Here is an 18186-nt window from a genome sequence, read left to right as displayed (position 1 = left end):
TCGTGGTATTTTAATAAATATGAACTAATGATTGTAAAAAATACGGTATATCACAACTTTTCTTTTCTTCGTCGTCGTGGTTGACAGTCCCTTTAAATGCATACATGAACACTATGTTTGTATAAAGCTTCAAAAACACGCTGGGTATGGCGATAGTTTGATAACAAATGGCACTTGGATAACAGAGATAAACAAAATTCACGCTCGAAAGATAAGTTCTCATCGAGATTTTTAAACGTATATCCTTAATATTAGTTTTTGATGGCGAAGTTGATAAATTGTATATCCTTTTTGTATTGTGAAGAATGGGTGGTTTCAATGATCAATATTAGATTTTTGTAAAAAAATATATAGAAAATTCCATCGGAAAACAGCATAAACTGAATAATCAATACACATTTCAACAAAATAAAAATACTTAGACATATAGCAATACATTGTTTGCTATTCCAGGATGTAGAGTAATCGTTGTGCTTCAAATACTGAAATTTTGAAAGTATTCTATGGAATATAGACGAAGAGAGAGAGAGAGAGCATGTTTTAGTAGGTGATATTAATGATGTTGTAGACACTTTGATTCCCGATGAAGGGCACTTCGGATAACGGAGACTTTCAACAAAGCGGGCACTCTGATATCCGAGTTTTATTTTCTACATGAAATGCCTTTATTTGAATTTTCAATTAATAAAAAAAACTGATTCTGTGAAAAAGGAATGCGTACATTAAATTTTTAAGTGTCATATTATGAAATACTTACTTATAACTGCACCTTTATAATAAGCTATCTAGAAGGTTAGATTCAAGCTATAATAGTAAATACATTTCTTTAATGAAAATGCGATGAAAGAAATGCGTTTATCTTTGTTTTAAAAATCTCTCATAAACCTACCATTTTCAATAAGAATAATGCGTGTAGTATATTTAACTCTACTAGATCCTCAAACAATCGTAATTCTTTCAATATAATTTGATAAATAGGCTTTACAATTCATAAAACAATATGAATTGGAATGTGATCGCTATGTTCAAATTACAGTAAGAAATTATGTGTCATGGTGTTCGATAAATCAAAATTCAAGAGTCTTGTCATATAGCTGCTGTGTATGTTTAATGAAGATGACATCGATATTAAGCTTAACTAACGTCCATTATGGTTTGTTTGATATATTTGACATTAAACAGAATTTGTGAATTTTACAGGGCGCTCGGAAATACACGAGCATTTGTTCCAATACGTTTGGCAAATATATCTAATTTCATACCAATCGATAATTTTCACGAAGATTTGTCCTTCCATTATCTCAAAATACAATCTCTTCCATCACCAATCTCCACGCAGAGTTATCGTTCACTGCTTTCACATACAATCTCTGCCACCACAAGAAAATCCGACCAGATTTTGGTAGGATTGTTTTGTTTGTTTTAGTATTAACTTATGAAAAGTAGTTTCATTTTCATTTATATATTGAAAATGGTGTATAAGTTCAGGTTCCTAATAAAACATTGATAACCTAAATAAACAGAGTGTAACGACGTGCTATCATCACGTGCTTGGTTGGGGATTTGATCTAGCTGTGATGGTTCCAGTCAAATCTCTGCGCGGAAGTGGTGCCATAACAAGAAAATCCTACTAGATTTGGAAGGATTTTATTTGTTTGTTTTAGTATTATATTGTGACAAGTAGTATAATTTTCTTTTATATTTGAAAAATAGCGTAAAAGTTTAGGTTCATACTAAAAACACACTAAATTAAACAAAGTAAGAATAACAACGGGAAAATTATTGTACCACGTGGCTCGGTATCATCGGGTGGTTGGTTATGAAGGCATGGATTTTATCCAGATATGCTGGTTCCAGTCAAATCTATTTAGACGCACGTTTTATTTGCATGGCTGCGTATAGCGCAATAAAAATTGCTTTGTGTCGCGTTTTCAAAATATGTTGTGAACATCGATAATACACGCTTGGTATTTCGATTGGATGAGCGTCACATTGGAAACCAATCCAAAAAAGTTTCGTACTTCAGAAACATGGGGAGGATTATTTTGTCGTTGATTTTATGATTAGTGGTTTTGAAAATGAGAGACGTTACATCGTCAGTAGTCAATCAACCTTTAAAGAATCTCCTGATTTTTATGTTCCCCGCTATGAGGTAAAATTTCCCTGCTATTGTCATTGGATTTTCTGATTATAACTTGAGCATGACATGTAAGTGTATGCATATCTATGAAAATAAAACCATAAGACAAGATAATGCCTTTGATATCACTTAAATATAAAATGATAGGGAAAAGTGAGCGGGGAGAGGTCCGATTGCTATGAGGGCTGATAAGTATTGTGCTGTGTAATGTTTTTTAATGTTCCATACTTATATGAATAACAAGAAGCAGTTTCTAGCAAATACATTCAAAATCAATATTAATACTTGTTTATTTTCATTAATCAATTAATCAATATTTGTTCATACCCATGCTCATTATACGATATATAATAATATTATAAGACATATCACAATATGCATGTGTTTATCAAATAATACCGCAGTGAGTGATGGTCTATTTATACTTTTATAAAGTATTTACAAACAATCGATATGTGTTATAGCCACAGTTTAAAACTTGAAATTTACATAATTAAGACTAGTGTCATTTTGGATATGTCTAATCAAACAAATAATTGCATAATGTGTACGTATTTTTACTTAAATAATGTATTTTCTAAAATATTTAAAGACGAACGTAATGGTTAACAGGATTCCTTTTGCGATTTCTAGAGTTATCTTGTCATAAGGCCCAGGATTCACAACATTCACTCTTTGATGGATCTATTCTTAACATAACATAATTAAGTTCAACTTACTAAAGGAAAAAAGTGCGTGGCATTTACTTTTGTCAATAAAAAAGGTTTTGGGTCGTCATTATTATGGACATTTGTTTACACTTAAACTGCTTTTTTATGGAGGTCAATATGTAGCAGTTTGTCCCCTTAAGTTATTCTTGAGTCCCTTTTTGTACTTGTCCTTTTTTACTTGAACGTGATCATGTTTCATTTCATCGTCGGATACCCACGTTCGACCCCTTCCGCTACTCTCCATTTATCATGCTGGAGAGTAACGGAATGAATTAGTCGTGGGTATCCGACGATGGTTTCATTTACAAGGCGTAAATGTGTTAAACATAGTATTGACGTAAATGACCTTGTTTTTTCTATGTTTTATTAACGTAGTTTAAATCTTGTTATTATATTTTCATATAACATTTAACAAAATAAACTTACATTTATTATACATTTAAATCGTATTCTCATTCTTTGGTCTGACTCTTTTTCAGGTTCGGGATATTCGGAACGGAATGTGTCATTCAGGATCAATGGCGGTGTCTGGTATTGATTTCCTGACATACGTGAGACTTATTGAAAAAGCACTCAAGCTTACTATTTTTGATGGCTATCCATCTGCCAATGAAGAGCTTAAAAAGCTGCACACTGTACGTACATTTTCCTTTAGATAAATGTTTAGTATATGTGAATCTTTAATTTACATAAACCTCTACTTTTTTGGCAAGAGTAGTAAACTGTAATTCAAGGTCATAAGAGTATTTGTCGTCCGTCAAGTGTCTAGTCTTCAGCATTTGCCCTGTGAATACCATATTATTTTTCTAATCGTAATGGAGCCTAGTCACAACATGTGTAAATGTTATAATTCGTTTTTGTTTGACACTTTTTGATGTGAGTAAACTATTCACCAGGTCCAATTCAAGAAAACGGTTGACCACTCCAGATGTTAATTTGAGGTTAATCTTCATGAAAATTGGTCAGGACATTTGTTTTACAGATATCTCGGCCGAGTTTGAAACTGGCTCACTTAAGGTCGAATACTATGTCACTAAGTGAAATAGAAGAAAAAGCTTATGAACATCCAACAAATTACATGTATGGATAGACTTCCATGAAACTTGGGCACAACGTTTTGTTTCAATGATATTTAGGTCGAGTTAAAAGCTGGGTCACATGGGAACATAAATAGGTCACCTAGAAAATTGAAGAAAAAGCTTGTGGACACTACAAGTCACATTGTAAGTCCAATCTCCGTGCAACATGTCTTGACATTTGTCTGAGTGATAGTTTGGTCGAGTTTTAAACTGGGTCATATGAGTTAAACCATATGTAATGCGTCAAAATTATAACACAAACATGTTACACACCTTTATATACGTCAGATGTTTCATGATCTTCACGAAACTTGTTCCAAAGATAACATAGACGAGCTGGAATCTGGGTCATATGCCGTCAAAACCTAGGTCACTCGGTAAAATTACATTGACGATTGGGACGACTTTAGAAATCACATTTATTGACCAATCTTTATAAAAGTTGGTAACATCATTTTTCAAAATTATATTTTGGCTGATTTTGAAACTGTTTCAAATATGGTCACACATAATAAAGTTCTTTTGGTCAAATTAAATAAACAGCTTGGGAATGCACCATATACCACATGTATTGCCCACTTTTTGTTAAACTTTGTGCAAACAGTTTTCTAAATGCGAACTCAGCCTTGTTAAAATGGATCACGTGGGGTAAAACTATTTGAGAACAATTATCCTAATAATTCATCAGAAGAGTTCTAAGCAGGATCAAAGGGTTCCAAAACTAGGTTAGTAGGTTTAATATAAGCAAAATCTCGTAAATCTGTTTGCGGTTGGTTCTTAACTATAGTTGTCAGGTGTTGGAGCAGTTTGTCGTACAAGTCTATTTTGGAATATTGTGAACAATACATGCTGAGAACAATTTGTTTATTGGGGTCTAGGTTGAGCGCCTTCTTGAAAATAAAAATTCACATCATATATAGAGATTGTTCCATATTGCGTGTGTAGCTTACTTAGAAACATACATGTTCTTTTGATATTAGTTAGAACATGACAACGGAAAAGTAACAATAGAAGACGAAATGACTGCTAGAGAAGAAACTATTGAAGCCATCAGAGAGGTGAAAAAGATGTTAGAGCAACAAGTCAGTACAGACCATTTCAAAAAAGAAATAGCCAATTTAAAAAGTAACGAAGACGAACACATACGATTACTAGAACAAAGATTTATTTATATAGAGAAACATTTGCTGACATTACAAGAGGACCACACGAAAAACAAAACGCGTTTGGAAGAGCACAAGAAAATCCTAAGCAACATACAAAACGGAATTGCTGCTCAACATACGACCATTAACGAGATTGCTGTTGTAAGTGTGATTGTTTTTATAATTAGCTGTACATAGCACGAAGTTTTCAAAACGAGCTATTGCAATCGCCCGTTGTCTGGCGTCCGTGGTCGTGCGTTGTGCGGTGTCTGTAGTGCGGTGTTCGTCGCGAACTTTGAGCTTGTTTCCACTTGAAAGACCCCATTTTTCATACAATCTTGATGAAACGTGGTAAGAATGTTTATCTCGAATTTGTGTACGCGCGTTCAATAAGTTGATAAACAGGTCAAATGTTAGAAATAACCTTGTCACCATTCAATATACATTTCCAACTAAAAATTGATAAACCATCGTGATAATAATTTTATTGACCATATCTAAGCCGAGTTTAAATCTGGGTCACCTTCGTCATTAAACTTGGTAATACGATCAAATTGTTTGATCACATTGTTTCCACTACCAATGCAACATTTATTACTCAATCTTGAAGAAACATGTTAAGAATGTTTATCTTTACTTAACATAGACCGAGTCCTCATACGGGTCGCGTACGTCTATAAATTCGGTCACCAATGTGAGAAAAGAAAAACTACGATTTCAACTCTAGAGACCATACTTTTAACACAATCTTGATAACATTCATCTTTGGATTGACTACGCCGAGTTCAAATCGCTGTCACGTTCCTCCGGAAAACAATGTCACCGAGACAAATCATATCAAAACCTTTTTACCACTTCGAAAGCTGCAATATGTCTCAGTCTTGATACAACTTGGTCAGTATGTTTATTTTACAATATCTAAGCCGAGTTTGAATATGAATCACGTGCGTCCACTGGTCAAAATGTCAACTCTTAGAGATAATCTTGTTGCCATTCTAAAGGCCAAATCCGTTACTCAATTTTGATTACATAATGAAGAATGTTATGTAAACAATGTAGACGTCATGCGAATCTTAGTCATGTTCATCCCAAAATTGGTTCACCACGTCCGATGTCAGGAAGAAATAGAAATTGTATCCACTCTAGATGCAATATATTTAACTCAATCTTAATAAAACCTGGTCATGTTTATCTCGACCTTCCTACTGCGAGCTCGAATCTAGGGCAGGTGCGGACATAAACCAATTCACCTGGTCAAATACTATGAAAACCGTTTACCACCATAGAGGCAACATTTATGACTCTTTTTTTTTATTAAACTTGGTCAACATCTTGACAATATCTAAGCCAAGTTTAAATGTGGGCCAGGTCTCCAGCAATTGATGTCCCATGAACACATGTGAGCCATCATGACCCTCTTGATATAGAGAAACACGTTAACGCCTATACACAAAGTATCGATTCGTGTTGCGCAACATACATGTGCTATCAGACAATGCTATATCTCAAAATCCATGCAATAATAATTTTCCGTCACATTACCAAAGTCTAAATGCTAGTCTGCCCAACTGTTTGCAAATAACAAATGAAGACTGGTGCAATTTTGTAATACGTATTTTATTAAACCATATCACGCTATATTGATTGTTGTATAGTAAATGCTTTATTTGTTAGTTAATGCTTTATTTGTTATGTTACAGGATGCCAAGAAAATTTAAGGTCACTCTGAACAGATTCCTCAAAGTAAGTAATCGAACACAGTTTTAAGGGTGTAATTAGCTAAGTTTAGTTATTTTAAAGTAGATACTGCCTTGAATTAAATCTGATATAAATATATCATGGATTTCATGACATATTAATCTGAAATTAAATTGATTTGTTAAATTTAATAATAATAAGAATTGTACTTGTCGATCGTCCCAATGCGGCGCTCTCAGTTTGGACCATTTTATGCTTATAGTTCGTGTTTTGTTCTGAACGAATTAGATAATTGCAAGATATTTCCTTCTGCTAGAGTTTCTGAAGGTTCGTTGTTTGCTTTATTGTTCGCAGAGTTTCTTTAGCGCTTTAAAAACTTATGTTTCTTTCGATGCCGGTGCCAAAATTTCGTTCACAATACATGGTTATATATATTGAAAAGTCGTTGCAGTTTTATTGAAAAAATGAAATCACACACATAAAAACATATGGGTGAGTCCAAAAATAACGAAGTCTGAAACATGCCACTTACTTTCTTCACTACATCGAATCGGTGGATACTAGTTTTAGTCCTGTCAATCACTTAAGTTGAGGTATTCCCAAATTTCACGTTATTCCGATGATCCATTAAAATGGCATTTAAACCCATACTAAATTATCCTGTAATTGTTTAATTGTTGTAATTGTGTACTTGTTTATGTCAGAAAGTAGAAAGAAATGTGTTTGTTATTTCATTATTATTTAAATAGCAAAATATATTAAAATGAACTATTCTCTTTTAAATCCAGATTCATATCGGAGCTAATAACTCTTTTAAGCAACAGGTATAGGATGATCCCCTCAAAATAACTTACGTTTACAAACTTAATTTGCATGGTTTAGGGAGTAAATACGCCCTTAATAAACAGCACCGCGGAAATCACCTTGTTTTAAGAATAAAAACGCGGATAATCGTGGCGTGCTATAAACGCGGATAATCGTGGCGTGCCACATGTAGTTTGGAAAAGCTTAACATTTTAAATGTATTACTTATACATCAGTACCAATATTTCTATAAACGATGCTTTGATTCATAACTATGTATTCATAAATGAATACAATTATATAACAAAACAAAATCGAAATAGTCTGAGTTTCATACTTCTGCTAAAACAAGTTGTTTACTGACTATTTTGTATAGATTGCGCAAGGAAAAGCACAGTTAAAACTGACATGAGATAAAGTATGTTAAAACATACCACTTGCCACTACAATAATACCTTTCGATTCTCATAATTGCGTAAGACAGTAATACAGCTCCTGCACACTAGATATACCCTATTGGCTTAATGTTAGTTACAAAAAAGTGTCGGCATCTCAAGTTTATATTCAAAATGTTTCATTAAAGATATGATTTTGTAAAAAGATTTGAACAAAATTAAGTTTTGCAAACTTTGCAAATACTTAAAATCACTGTTTCCACAAAATATTAAACTGCGTCGAGCATAGTCATTTTAATCAATAGAACGCAGACTATGTTACGTCATATTGCCTGAATTACGTTAAATTTAGTGCGCAAGACTGTCCGCACTGTACGCATGTTGCGTTCCTCTTCTTTGCAGAACTAAGCTGACCAAGTTTTTATATCGCCGCTTGAAATTAATGCATTTTAGTGAATATTAAAAGTGATTTGTTGGGGTTATTTTAGCCGCTAATAATAGGCTTCACGTTAAAATGACTGACAAAAGTTCTTAATAATTCTTTGTTAAGTGCAATTAGTAAAATGCTCAGCTAACCATTATGCGTGTTTCAAATAAAAACCAAACCTCGTGATTCCTGCAATAAACAGGTATTATTGTGTGCTGGAATTTGCGTCCGCATTTGTATGTATCACAGCCTTCGTCATTACAGGATCTCTGTTTTAGTTGGTCATTGCGCAATTCACCACACATAATCGGCCAAAGTATACCATAATCTCATAACCAAAACCTACCATTGTCAATGGCCGGCTTATAATAAAACGATCTAATGTATTTACATTTTTAAAGAAGATATAATAAATATATGAAGTATAATTGGTTTGATTTAATACCCTTAAAAGGACTTGTCCACAGTTTGGTAAACCGACAAATTTCAAAATAATTGTCAAATATTCAAAACAGAATGTTTAAAGTCACTATCACGCTCACCAATACATACGGCTACTGTATTATGCTATATAAAAATATTCGACAACAAATAGTACCATACGATGGTCAATTACAATAGGAAGACCCTAAAAACAAGTAACATTGATGTAAAAACGTTATATTACAAGCATTCGGCAAGTTTTAAGCATCTCAATATCTAAATATCGTTCCACGATTTAATCTACTTTCGCTTTCGAGTCAGGATCGGATTCATTCGGGTTGCGTTCATTTGCATAATTTATACAAGCCATTTTCGCATTCGCTAAGTTCCAGTTACCCAGAATTCATTTTGATTTCACAGAATGATTATTAATGAGAGCTACGTCATGCTTCCGACGCTTACCGTATCCAATCTCGTATTCGCCCGTAAATGTTCGGATATTTCACGGGAGATATAAATGGAATTATTTGTGGCCACAAAAAAATAAAAACGAGCATTTTGTATCTCGTTAAATCAATTCTACCAGACAACATCTAACGTTGAAATTTTGCATTTTGCTAAAAGGAACATTGATTTTTGTATGGGTTAGCTTTATTTAACGAAGTATTCGATATTTTTGAGCGTGATTGTTACTTTAAGTATATTTAATTATGTTTTAACAAGCCAAATACCTTTTTTTTTCAAGAATTGATATGGATGATCATCATGCGCAACTAGTATTATAATCAAAAATCGTTTGTAACGCTGAAAATTGTTAAGTGAAGTGCTAACGTAATGTTTAAACGTGAGTGCTACAAAAACTAAAGCATGCGAGTAGCAAATGTAGGGCACCGGCTTTTGCTTCCAGATGTCGCGGGTTCCAATCCCAGGGACGGTACTGTTTTTATTCATCTTTTTTTCTTGCTACTATCATTAGTTAAGACTATTATACCCATGCTAGATTTATTCATAAACATACTGAATGACATTTTTCAAAAATAAAAAAATATGTGAGCAAGTCCATCGCTTTTATCGATATCGGTAGATTTTGTCAAACATGTTATTAGATTCTATGATTGTATTTCACAAGTGTAAATATTATCATGCCATTTCACTGTATTTTTATTACCTTTAATTACTTCAATTTGATAAAATAAACAATATAAATAACTTTGTCCAACATTAACAAAGAAGAAAAGTATACAGCAAATTCATATCGGGTGCCTTAAAATATTAATAAGTTAAATACTTCGACAAAGAAAGTGAATTGGTATACAACCAACATGGTGCAGGCTCACGTGACAGTGTGGGATTCACAATTAAACATTAACAGATGTGGAGTGTTTTTTAAATACCTTTTTAAAACATTTAAAGTATTTCAACTAGTGCATAAAAGACACGTTAATTGTTTCGTCTAACGACTTCGCCTTCTGAATTGCTTCAAAGATTTTACTGATAATACAAGACTGGTAATTGTGTGACTCTTTTACAAGGTGTTTCAAATAGTTCCGATCAGTTGCAATTGTAGATCTCAAAACAGATTTAAAAAAAAATAAAAAAAATCGTCTTCTCTAACACTTCATGGGATAGGGCTTTAATATTTTGTATGTTAGATCGTCTAGCGGTCATCTTCTAAAGTTGTTCATTCATGCCTCTTGGTTATTAAATGGCCACGCCTCATGTTCACGTGATGTCTGTACACTTATTTAGTAAAATGACCTAAATTCAATCTCTTTAACAACAAGACTAAGCAGTGTACTTTTGTGCATAAAACACATATTGGTGGTTTTCTGCCAAGCTTGTTTAAGTCATGCCATTAGAGTTCGAATTTTCCGCACAATGGAGCTATATTGTTGCCCTTATGTGAGCACGCAGTGTTCAATAATATAAACATAACACTTTAATTGACGACAGCTAAATCCGGATTTCAAATGTAGTGCTTTCACAGTGATATAACTGGTATTTTAAGTCTTCTGTGATGAATCCCATCTGGACACGGAATTTAGGTAGGGACCAGCACAAATGAACTTTTTGAAAAACAACAACAAAGGAATTGTTTTCGAGACTTTCATGATAAACAATGGTGTTTCCCTCGTTCTACCCTAGGGGTAGACACTTGGCTGAAATGTTCCCATAAAATTACAGTCAAGTTCACCTCAAAACAGCAAGATCTGTGTTTGTTGAAACAGTAACTCGATTACTCTTTTTATGTTCGAATTCATCAGCATTGAGGACAGTTTGATAAAGTTCAGAAATCGTATCCAGAAACATATACTAAGGTTGCCACAGTGTATCTACTCTGTAGGTAAGCATGGTCGCCTCAGTTTTGAATAAAAGAAACCTTTTGTCCACATAAAAAAGGTGCTCTTTTGATTTTTTATTAGTGTTTTTATTTATAAAACTAATTATGTTTCAAAGATTATATGTCAAATTTAAACTAATCGGAAGATTGTATATCAGAACAATTTATGCACACTAATTTAAAATGCACTATTACTTCCGAAATATTATGTAAATATATGTATATATATTATAATATATATATATATATATATATATATATATATATATATATATATATATATATATATATATATATATATATATATATATATATATATATATATCAAAATATATGTATATATTTATATATATATATATATATATTATTGTCCAAGAGCATCATATACATTTAAAAGAGAAAACACAAGTTATGCCACTCTCCGTGTTTATAAGAATGTTAAAAGGTTTACGATTCGGGTTTAGAATCTGTTATGATGACTTGTGTATCATCAACATACTTTCACATTCACCCCCTGATCAATCGGATAAGTCTTCCGTTTACAATCATCGCAGTAAGCAGCCACGGCTTACTTCCCTCAAAGGTACCCCTTTATACACCTGGGTGGAGAGGAGCAAGCGTGTGATTAATTTTGTGCTGAGAAAAATCCATTGACTTTTCGATTCCTAGACCAGCATCCATCCACTAGACCACTGTGTCCAGTGTCAAATCAAATAAATAGTATTATAACAGTTTTAGCATTTTTCTCAATAGATAGTAACGATATATATTATTGTAAAAATAAAATAGTGGCGAATAATTCTGACTCCATGTATTTGAATACTCTGGATAATTGAATATTCGGGGTTTTAAATGACTGAAATATGCTATTCAAATAAACGGAATCTTTCTCATTTATAAAATATCTTCTAACGCTGCAAGGCCCAGAGATTGTGTATTTGGTATGGAACATATTTTAGTTTTGTCCAGATTTTTCAAATGTATTTTTCAAATCATTTTAATTTATGTGACAAATACATTAAATGAATATGTTTTTGCTTTCCTTATTATCCCATCTGAGCATATAGTGTTCATTGGGGGCATTAAGGATACCGTGATATTCATCGAGTCTAATTGTTCATCCGTTAACTTTCTTCTCTCCATTTTTCCACGTGAACCGATGGGCAGATTTTAATGAAACGTTACATTTGAGTAATAATGATACATAATACTCTTTCGAAATTGTAAGTCGTTCCGGCCCGTTGCATTTATCGGTTCCTGGAGCTTAAATAGATTTTGAAAATAGAAACTTCAAACATTGCCTATAATTGTAATGGTTACGGATTTAATGATTGGTCTGTAAAATCGTACAGTGTTTCTTTACTTTCTTCGTTAAAAAAATTCCCATTTTGTCAAAACTATCCAAACCCCAGGGACATTATGATTTATATACACTGATATTGCCTTTTTAATCATCTATGTAACCTCTTGCGTCGGGGGTTTAATATTGTTGTGTAAAATCATTTGGTTTTTAATCTACCAAGTTTGTTCAAATAATGCTCTTGTGTTACTGTTGGCCATGTCCTTGTGTTTAAGTGTTTTCCTTATTTTAAAAATCCTGTTAGGTTTGGTATTTGGCATATAACAGTTTATGGTAGACCTCTATCACGTTTGTTCAGATAATGACCCTGGGATAAAAACTGGCCAAACCCCATGGGCCACATGATATATATGGACTTAAATAGTTAATAGCTTGCACTATTAAATATACACATACACGTTTAGTTTCTTCATGTCTCAGCTGAGTGAACTAGTATTTCAATAGTCCGACGTTATGCTCAAACGATTGTTATGCAATCTTCAACAACATACATTTTACCTACCCCATTTCGTCGCGCGTTGTCTTTACTCTTGTTTAACTTACACATATACACTATATTGTTAATTGTTTAGTGATACACAACCCATGATCATTTTAGCTTGTTCACACAATGACAAAATGCATCATCTTATACTCCTATTATGATACTTGTATTTTTTCTTTTTCCAGTTTTGGCAGTTGTAAATCAATTGTACGAGAAGTCATTGCAGTCGCCAACACCTATTACTGTTCAAGTACCAGGTAAAAAACATTTGACGTTTGCTTTATGAACTGATAATGAACTGTAAATGTAGCTGGTCAGACAAAGCATTTTGACCTGGTTTCTATATAATATATATTCTATAGACCTTGGTAATGGATTTATATTACATATATATTTTGCAAGCATGGCAAGAAACATGTAAGAACGTTGGTTTGAAATTTGCGATAGTATCACACTGTCTTTGAAAATGTACGCAAACGTATTGACAATACGCGTATACCTGCTATTGTAGGCAACTGAATTACTAACAATTTGTTGATTACCCCATGAACATGGTTGTTTTATTTATTTATTTTATGATTTCTGAGAACAAAACTTAAATGTTGCTTTTTGTTTAATGCATAAACAGTAACACTGAACTATCGGGTGTGCCAAATCGCATACATGTAAACGGTTAGGGGTTAGCGATTGCTTAGTTAAAAAAAAGCCAACTTGCAGAAGGCTTGATCGAGAAGTCACAATGGTCGAGATTGAGTGTGCGTGTTTGCATCCGAGCTCCTCTGGACTTAAACTTTGTGCAGGGTTCCTAGCCAACCTGGAAATCAGGGAAAACCTGGAAAAAGACTTTCACCTTTTCCAGCCAGGGAAAAGCCAGGGAGTTTGGGAAAAGTTCCTGAAATTAGTGAAAAATCAGGGAATTTGATTGGTCTGACTTTCCTGACTTGTGTCGAAAAGTCCATACAATTTAAATAGCAAATCGATTTCCCCATGCATGGCTATGGTGGCTTTGTAGTATACATGTAGCTTATTATACTATTAGTAAAAACCTATAATTCATGTAACTGTCTGCAGCTGCTATTTATTAAGGGTGTCTGAAACAAGAAATTATGATCCTGTAGTTTTTATCTTCCATCGGGAAAAAGTCAGGGAATTGTGTTCATACAAAAAGCTGGAAAGCCTGTTGTGTGTGCGTGTGTGTGTGTGTGTGTGTTTCGACATTACTTACCAAAACTTTTCACAATCTTTAGCCGACATGTCGCGTGTTTTAGCTTTCGCCTTATCTCAACGGTCACGGTAACGATTAGAAGTCAAATGTCAAATACAACTGATTGTCAGCATTGTTAATTTGTCATTTATCATACAATTTAATAATATCTTACTTCTGATGATTGCCATGATGGGACGGTGTGCCGCATGTAACAAATGTATCCAATCCTCAAAGGTCAATGTCATACTTCAAGGTCAAATGTCAAAGCTTACATTAAAAATGTTTGATGGAAATGTAACATAGCAATTCAGCCTGAACTTTAAAAAAATACCACAAATGACAACCACATGAGGTGATGGTGTGTCGCGTGTAATACGCGTGTGCCTACCTCAAAGATCAATGTCACAAAATTTAGCATCGCAATAGTTTCTACTGGCTGTAATTGAATCATTCATCTTGCGCCTGTAAAATAACTTACCATAAATGACAACCAGGATTTGACGATGTGTCGCATTAAACACTCTTCTCCGCATCTCTACCTCTCCACCGTAAATGTCACATTTAGTAATCAGATTTTAAATTTGGCAATAAAACCGATTGTCCGGACTTCAACCATGTCATTCATCATGCAACTACACCATTATTTATAACAAATGTTTACCACGTTGAGACTGTATGTCATTTGTCAGTTTCAACTCTCGTCAATTTCACAGATTAAGGTCACTCATAAAGGTCAAGGTTAAATTTGCTTATAAGGCAGTTGGTCCAAACCATAACCACATCATTCATCATGCAATTGTAAAGTCATTTACCAACAATGTTAACCATGTGGAGAAGAAGTGTCACCCCTAAGATAAATGTCTTACATATGTATTGTTAAGCTTGTAAAAGAGAAAATAAAAAAATACTGACGATGTGTTCGATTATGAAAGTGAATATCCGCTAGTCCATTCATGTTGCTTAATGACAATTGCGTAATGAAACTTGAGCACTATACACACAATGGCTATTTTCGTTGAAAATTCCTGTCTCTGCGAGTCAATAAAATGCCAGTTTTGTGAGCGCAAGCAAATCGATGCATGTTTAATACGTTTGTCTGTCAGTACTTTCATACGTCCATGTTTTCCTGTCCGTAACAAAGCTCGCCCATTAATAACACAGCTGAACATTGGAATCCTACATCGATATTTTGTTGACATAACGCAGTTAAATGGTTTCACAGATTTTTTAACATTTTAAATGACGTGCGACTGTATCGGTTATGACGAACTCACTGTAGATAAATTTTTCAGGGTTGGGTTCTGACGTTATCACCTATGTGGTTAGAGTTATATCGTGTTTGACTGATTAATTGATTGTTTGCTTGATTGATTGAATGATGCTTGATTGCTTGATCCAAACGTTCACGAATCTTTAGTTTATCATTCTGTGGTCTGTTTAAATACGTGGTCCAGTACATTCGATCTCCCATATGCCAAAAGTATGTTTCTTTTTGACTTTGTAAGCCTGATGTTGCTCACTGCGTAACAACTTGCAATCGCCACATGTTACATGCTGGTTTGTATATCCAGCAGACCACTGCTGTTACTGGGAGACATGCAATGATATAAGTCTACATTTCGTGAATTACTTTTCATTACACACAATTTTACTTACATATATAAAACAACAGCACAGGACCTTACTTGGTGCCAACAATAATATGACCATTTTTATGCTCCCTAATTTTGTGTCGCTTAATCATGTATACACGCGGCTTAATGTGTCCATATGCAGTGGTTGGTACACGCAATTCTCAACTCTGGACTTTGTTCAAACCCAGTTATTATTGCGCTAAGTAAAAAAATAAGCTTCGAAATATATTCTCGTTTAGTCGTCGTAAGCATTTAAACACACACGAACACACACAACACAATCAAATCGGTCTCGCGGACGCAAGTGTAAACGCACGCATACATGTGCAAGCACACACGTAAGTATTGAGCATTAACTACGTGGGCGTACGTTCAAGGGCCCTTATGCTTTGAAATCTGCAAATTAATCATAATCTTTAGTATTAACTAGTCTTAACAAATACGGATCTCTTTGTGAAATGTACTATCACAACGACCAGCTCGGACATCAATCTTATTGTCAAACGTCTTCACACCGGATGTTATCGTTAACTTGCAAGAGAAGTCTCTCTGTATAGTAATGTGCGCGATAATGTCAAATTAATTATGTTTGCGATGAAAAAATAAAACCCAGTACATGCGTAGACTAATCATCAATGGAGACAGCAACAAAGCCAAATGCACTTAGGTTAGAGTTTAAAGCATATGTCATGCACACACAAAACAAATAATAAGTTTAAAATGACTGCACATTAGCATTAAGGCGCATGAACGATGAATTGTTTCTACAGCAAATGCAAGAAACACATATACAGCTGTTATGTAACACAATTCAAATGCAGGTTTTATTATGTCAACATGGATTTGTCAATAAGCAATATACACTTGTCATTAAGCAATATATGCAACTCGTATCTAGCAACAAGCATATACTAGCAGAGAGACCCTTCCATATTTGATATGTTGTCGCCTGGCTAGATTACTCTTTCTTAATCATTAAATGAGCGTCATTTTGCGGCGTAGATTAATAATCTTAAATAGGATATATATGTATCGAAATCCATGGAAAGAAATAATAAACACAAGCTAGTCATACAATTCTTTGATGTTCTCGTGAAGTAAAAGTGGTATTTACTATATAAAAAAACTCGGTGCCTCTATTTGGACTTTCCGACAACGTTGATTTTTTCAAATATGTTTCCTTTGAACTGTATCACATCTTATGCGGCTTTGGAAATACTTACGTCGAGTTATGCGTTTCTGCTCGACTGTTTTGTGTTCTTCATTTTTGATCATAAACTATGAAGCTGTTAATGGCAAACGTATATCATGCTATGGAAGCCATTGAATCCCTTCTAAATTTTAATTCTATTCAATAATGAATTTGAGTTTTAATGCGTACGAACTTTAAGACGATGAGGTTGTCCCGAGTAGAAACATAGCCAAGCATCAGCGCGGGTTGTATGTTAAATGATAAATAAATTAAACGAAATTCAATTGTACCAAGGCTTCATAAGTTTTTTTTTCAGTTTAAGATAACTTTATTGTTTGCTTTTCTGTGCTCGGGTCGGAATTTCCTTCTGCGTTCTGTTCGAGTATTTTACAATGCTGTTTTTGTTATTTATCTATATTGGAATTAGCGCGAATAAAACCTATGCACTTTTAATTACTTTATGTGTCTTATGTAAATATCACAGATTCAAAACTCGTGGTGAACGTGAACATTTCTCAGGGCGAATCACTCGTTTCCGATGTGTTAGTAAAATCCATGAACGGTGTTCGCCAGGGTGTACCAATAACTGTTCTGCAGCAACTACTCCAAAAAGTAGTTGATGAACAATTTAAAGGTTTGCTTAGCATTAATACATTTACTGCCGGCCCTCAAATAGTTTGCATGTGTTAAAATATAGTTGTGCAAAACATAGGCTACTTGTTGCTTGAAGTAATGTTAAAATATGATCCAATAGAAGGGAATAACACAATGTAAGTGAGTAAATCAGACCACCATATGTAATGTAATATTATTAATATCGGTAAAACTGACTTACGTGTAACATATTCTTTTTAGTGAGCGTTTATATTTCTATGCCTTTGCAATATCACTATAATGAGGTGTATTTTGTAGGAGGAGTCGACCTCATAGACGTAAAAAATGAATGCATGGCGCTTTACATAAGATTTGCCAATTTTAACAGCTGGTTAGAATTTTTAAGCAAATATCTGACTGGAATAATAACGAAGGCATTTCTACCAGTTCAAGAACACCTACGGACATATCTTGGGTTTGAAGATCTCGAACTAAAAGTAGACGTATATGAAGAGGATTTCGAGAAGTGTGTCCAGTCAATCCGTAAGTATGA

At 33.9% G+C, this 18186-nt stretch overlaps 1 protein-coding gene across 1 annotated transcript in view; it reads left to right on the top strand.

Moving 5' to 3' along the window:
• Window positions 1-18186, top strand: part of LOC127881588 (uncharacterized) — a 58757-nt gene that overhangs the window by 2114 nt on the left and 38457 nt on the right. The window contains exons 2-7 of the mRNA XM_052429574.1: window positions 3330-3485; window positions 4910-5236; window positions 6775-6817; window positions 13192-13263; window positions 17524-17673; window positions 17952-18176. Of these exons, the coding sequence (XP_052285534.1) occupies window positions 17595-17673; window positions 17952-18176 (304 nt within the window). The 5' untranslated portion in view covers window positions 3330-3485; window positions 4910-5236; window positions 6775-6817; window positions 13192-13263; window positions 17524-17594. The remainder of the gene's footprint in view (window positions 1-3329; window positions 3486-4909; window positions 5237-6774; window positions 6818-13191; window positions 13264-17523; window positions 17674-17951; window positions 18177-18186) is intronic.

This window comes from Dreissena polymorpha, chromosome 5 (assembly GCF_020536995.1).
Source record: "Dreissena polymorpha isolate Duluth1 chromosome 5, UMN_Dpol_1.0, whole genome shotgun sequence".
Lineage (NCBI taxonomy): Eukaryota > Metazoa > Mollusca > Bivalvia > Myida > Dreissenidae > Dreissena > Dreissena polymorpha.
This window is presented reverse-complemented; position numbering and strand designations above follow the sequence as displayed.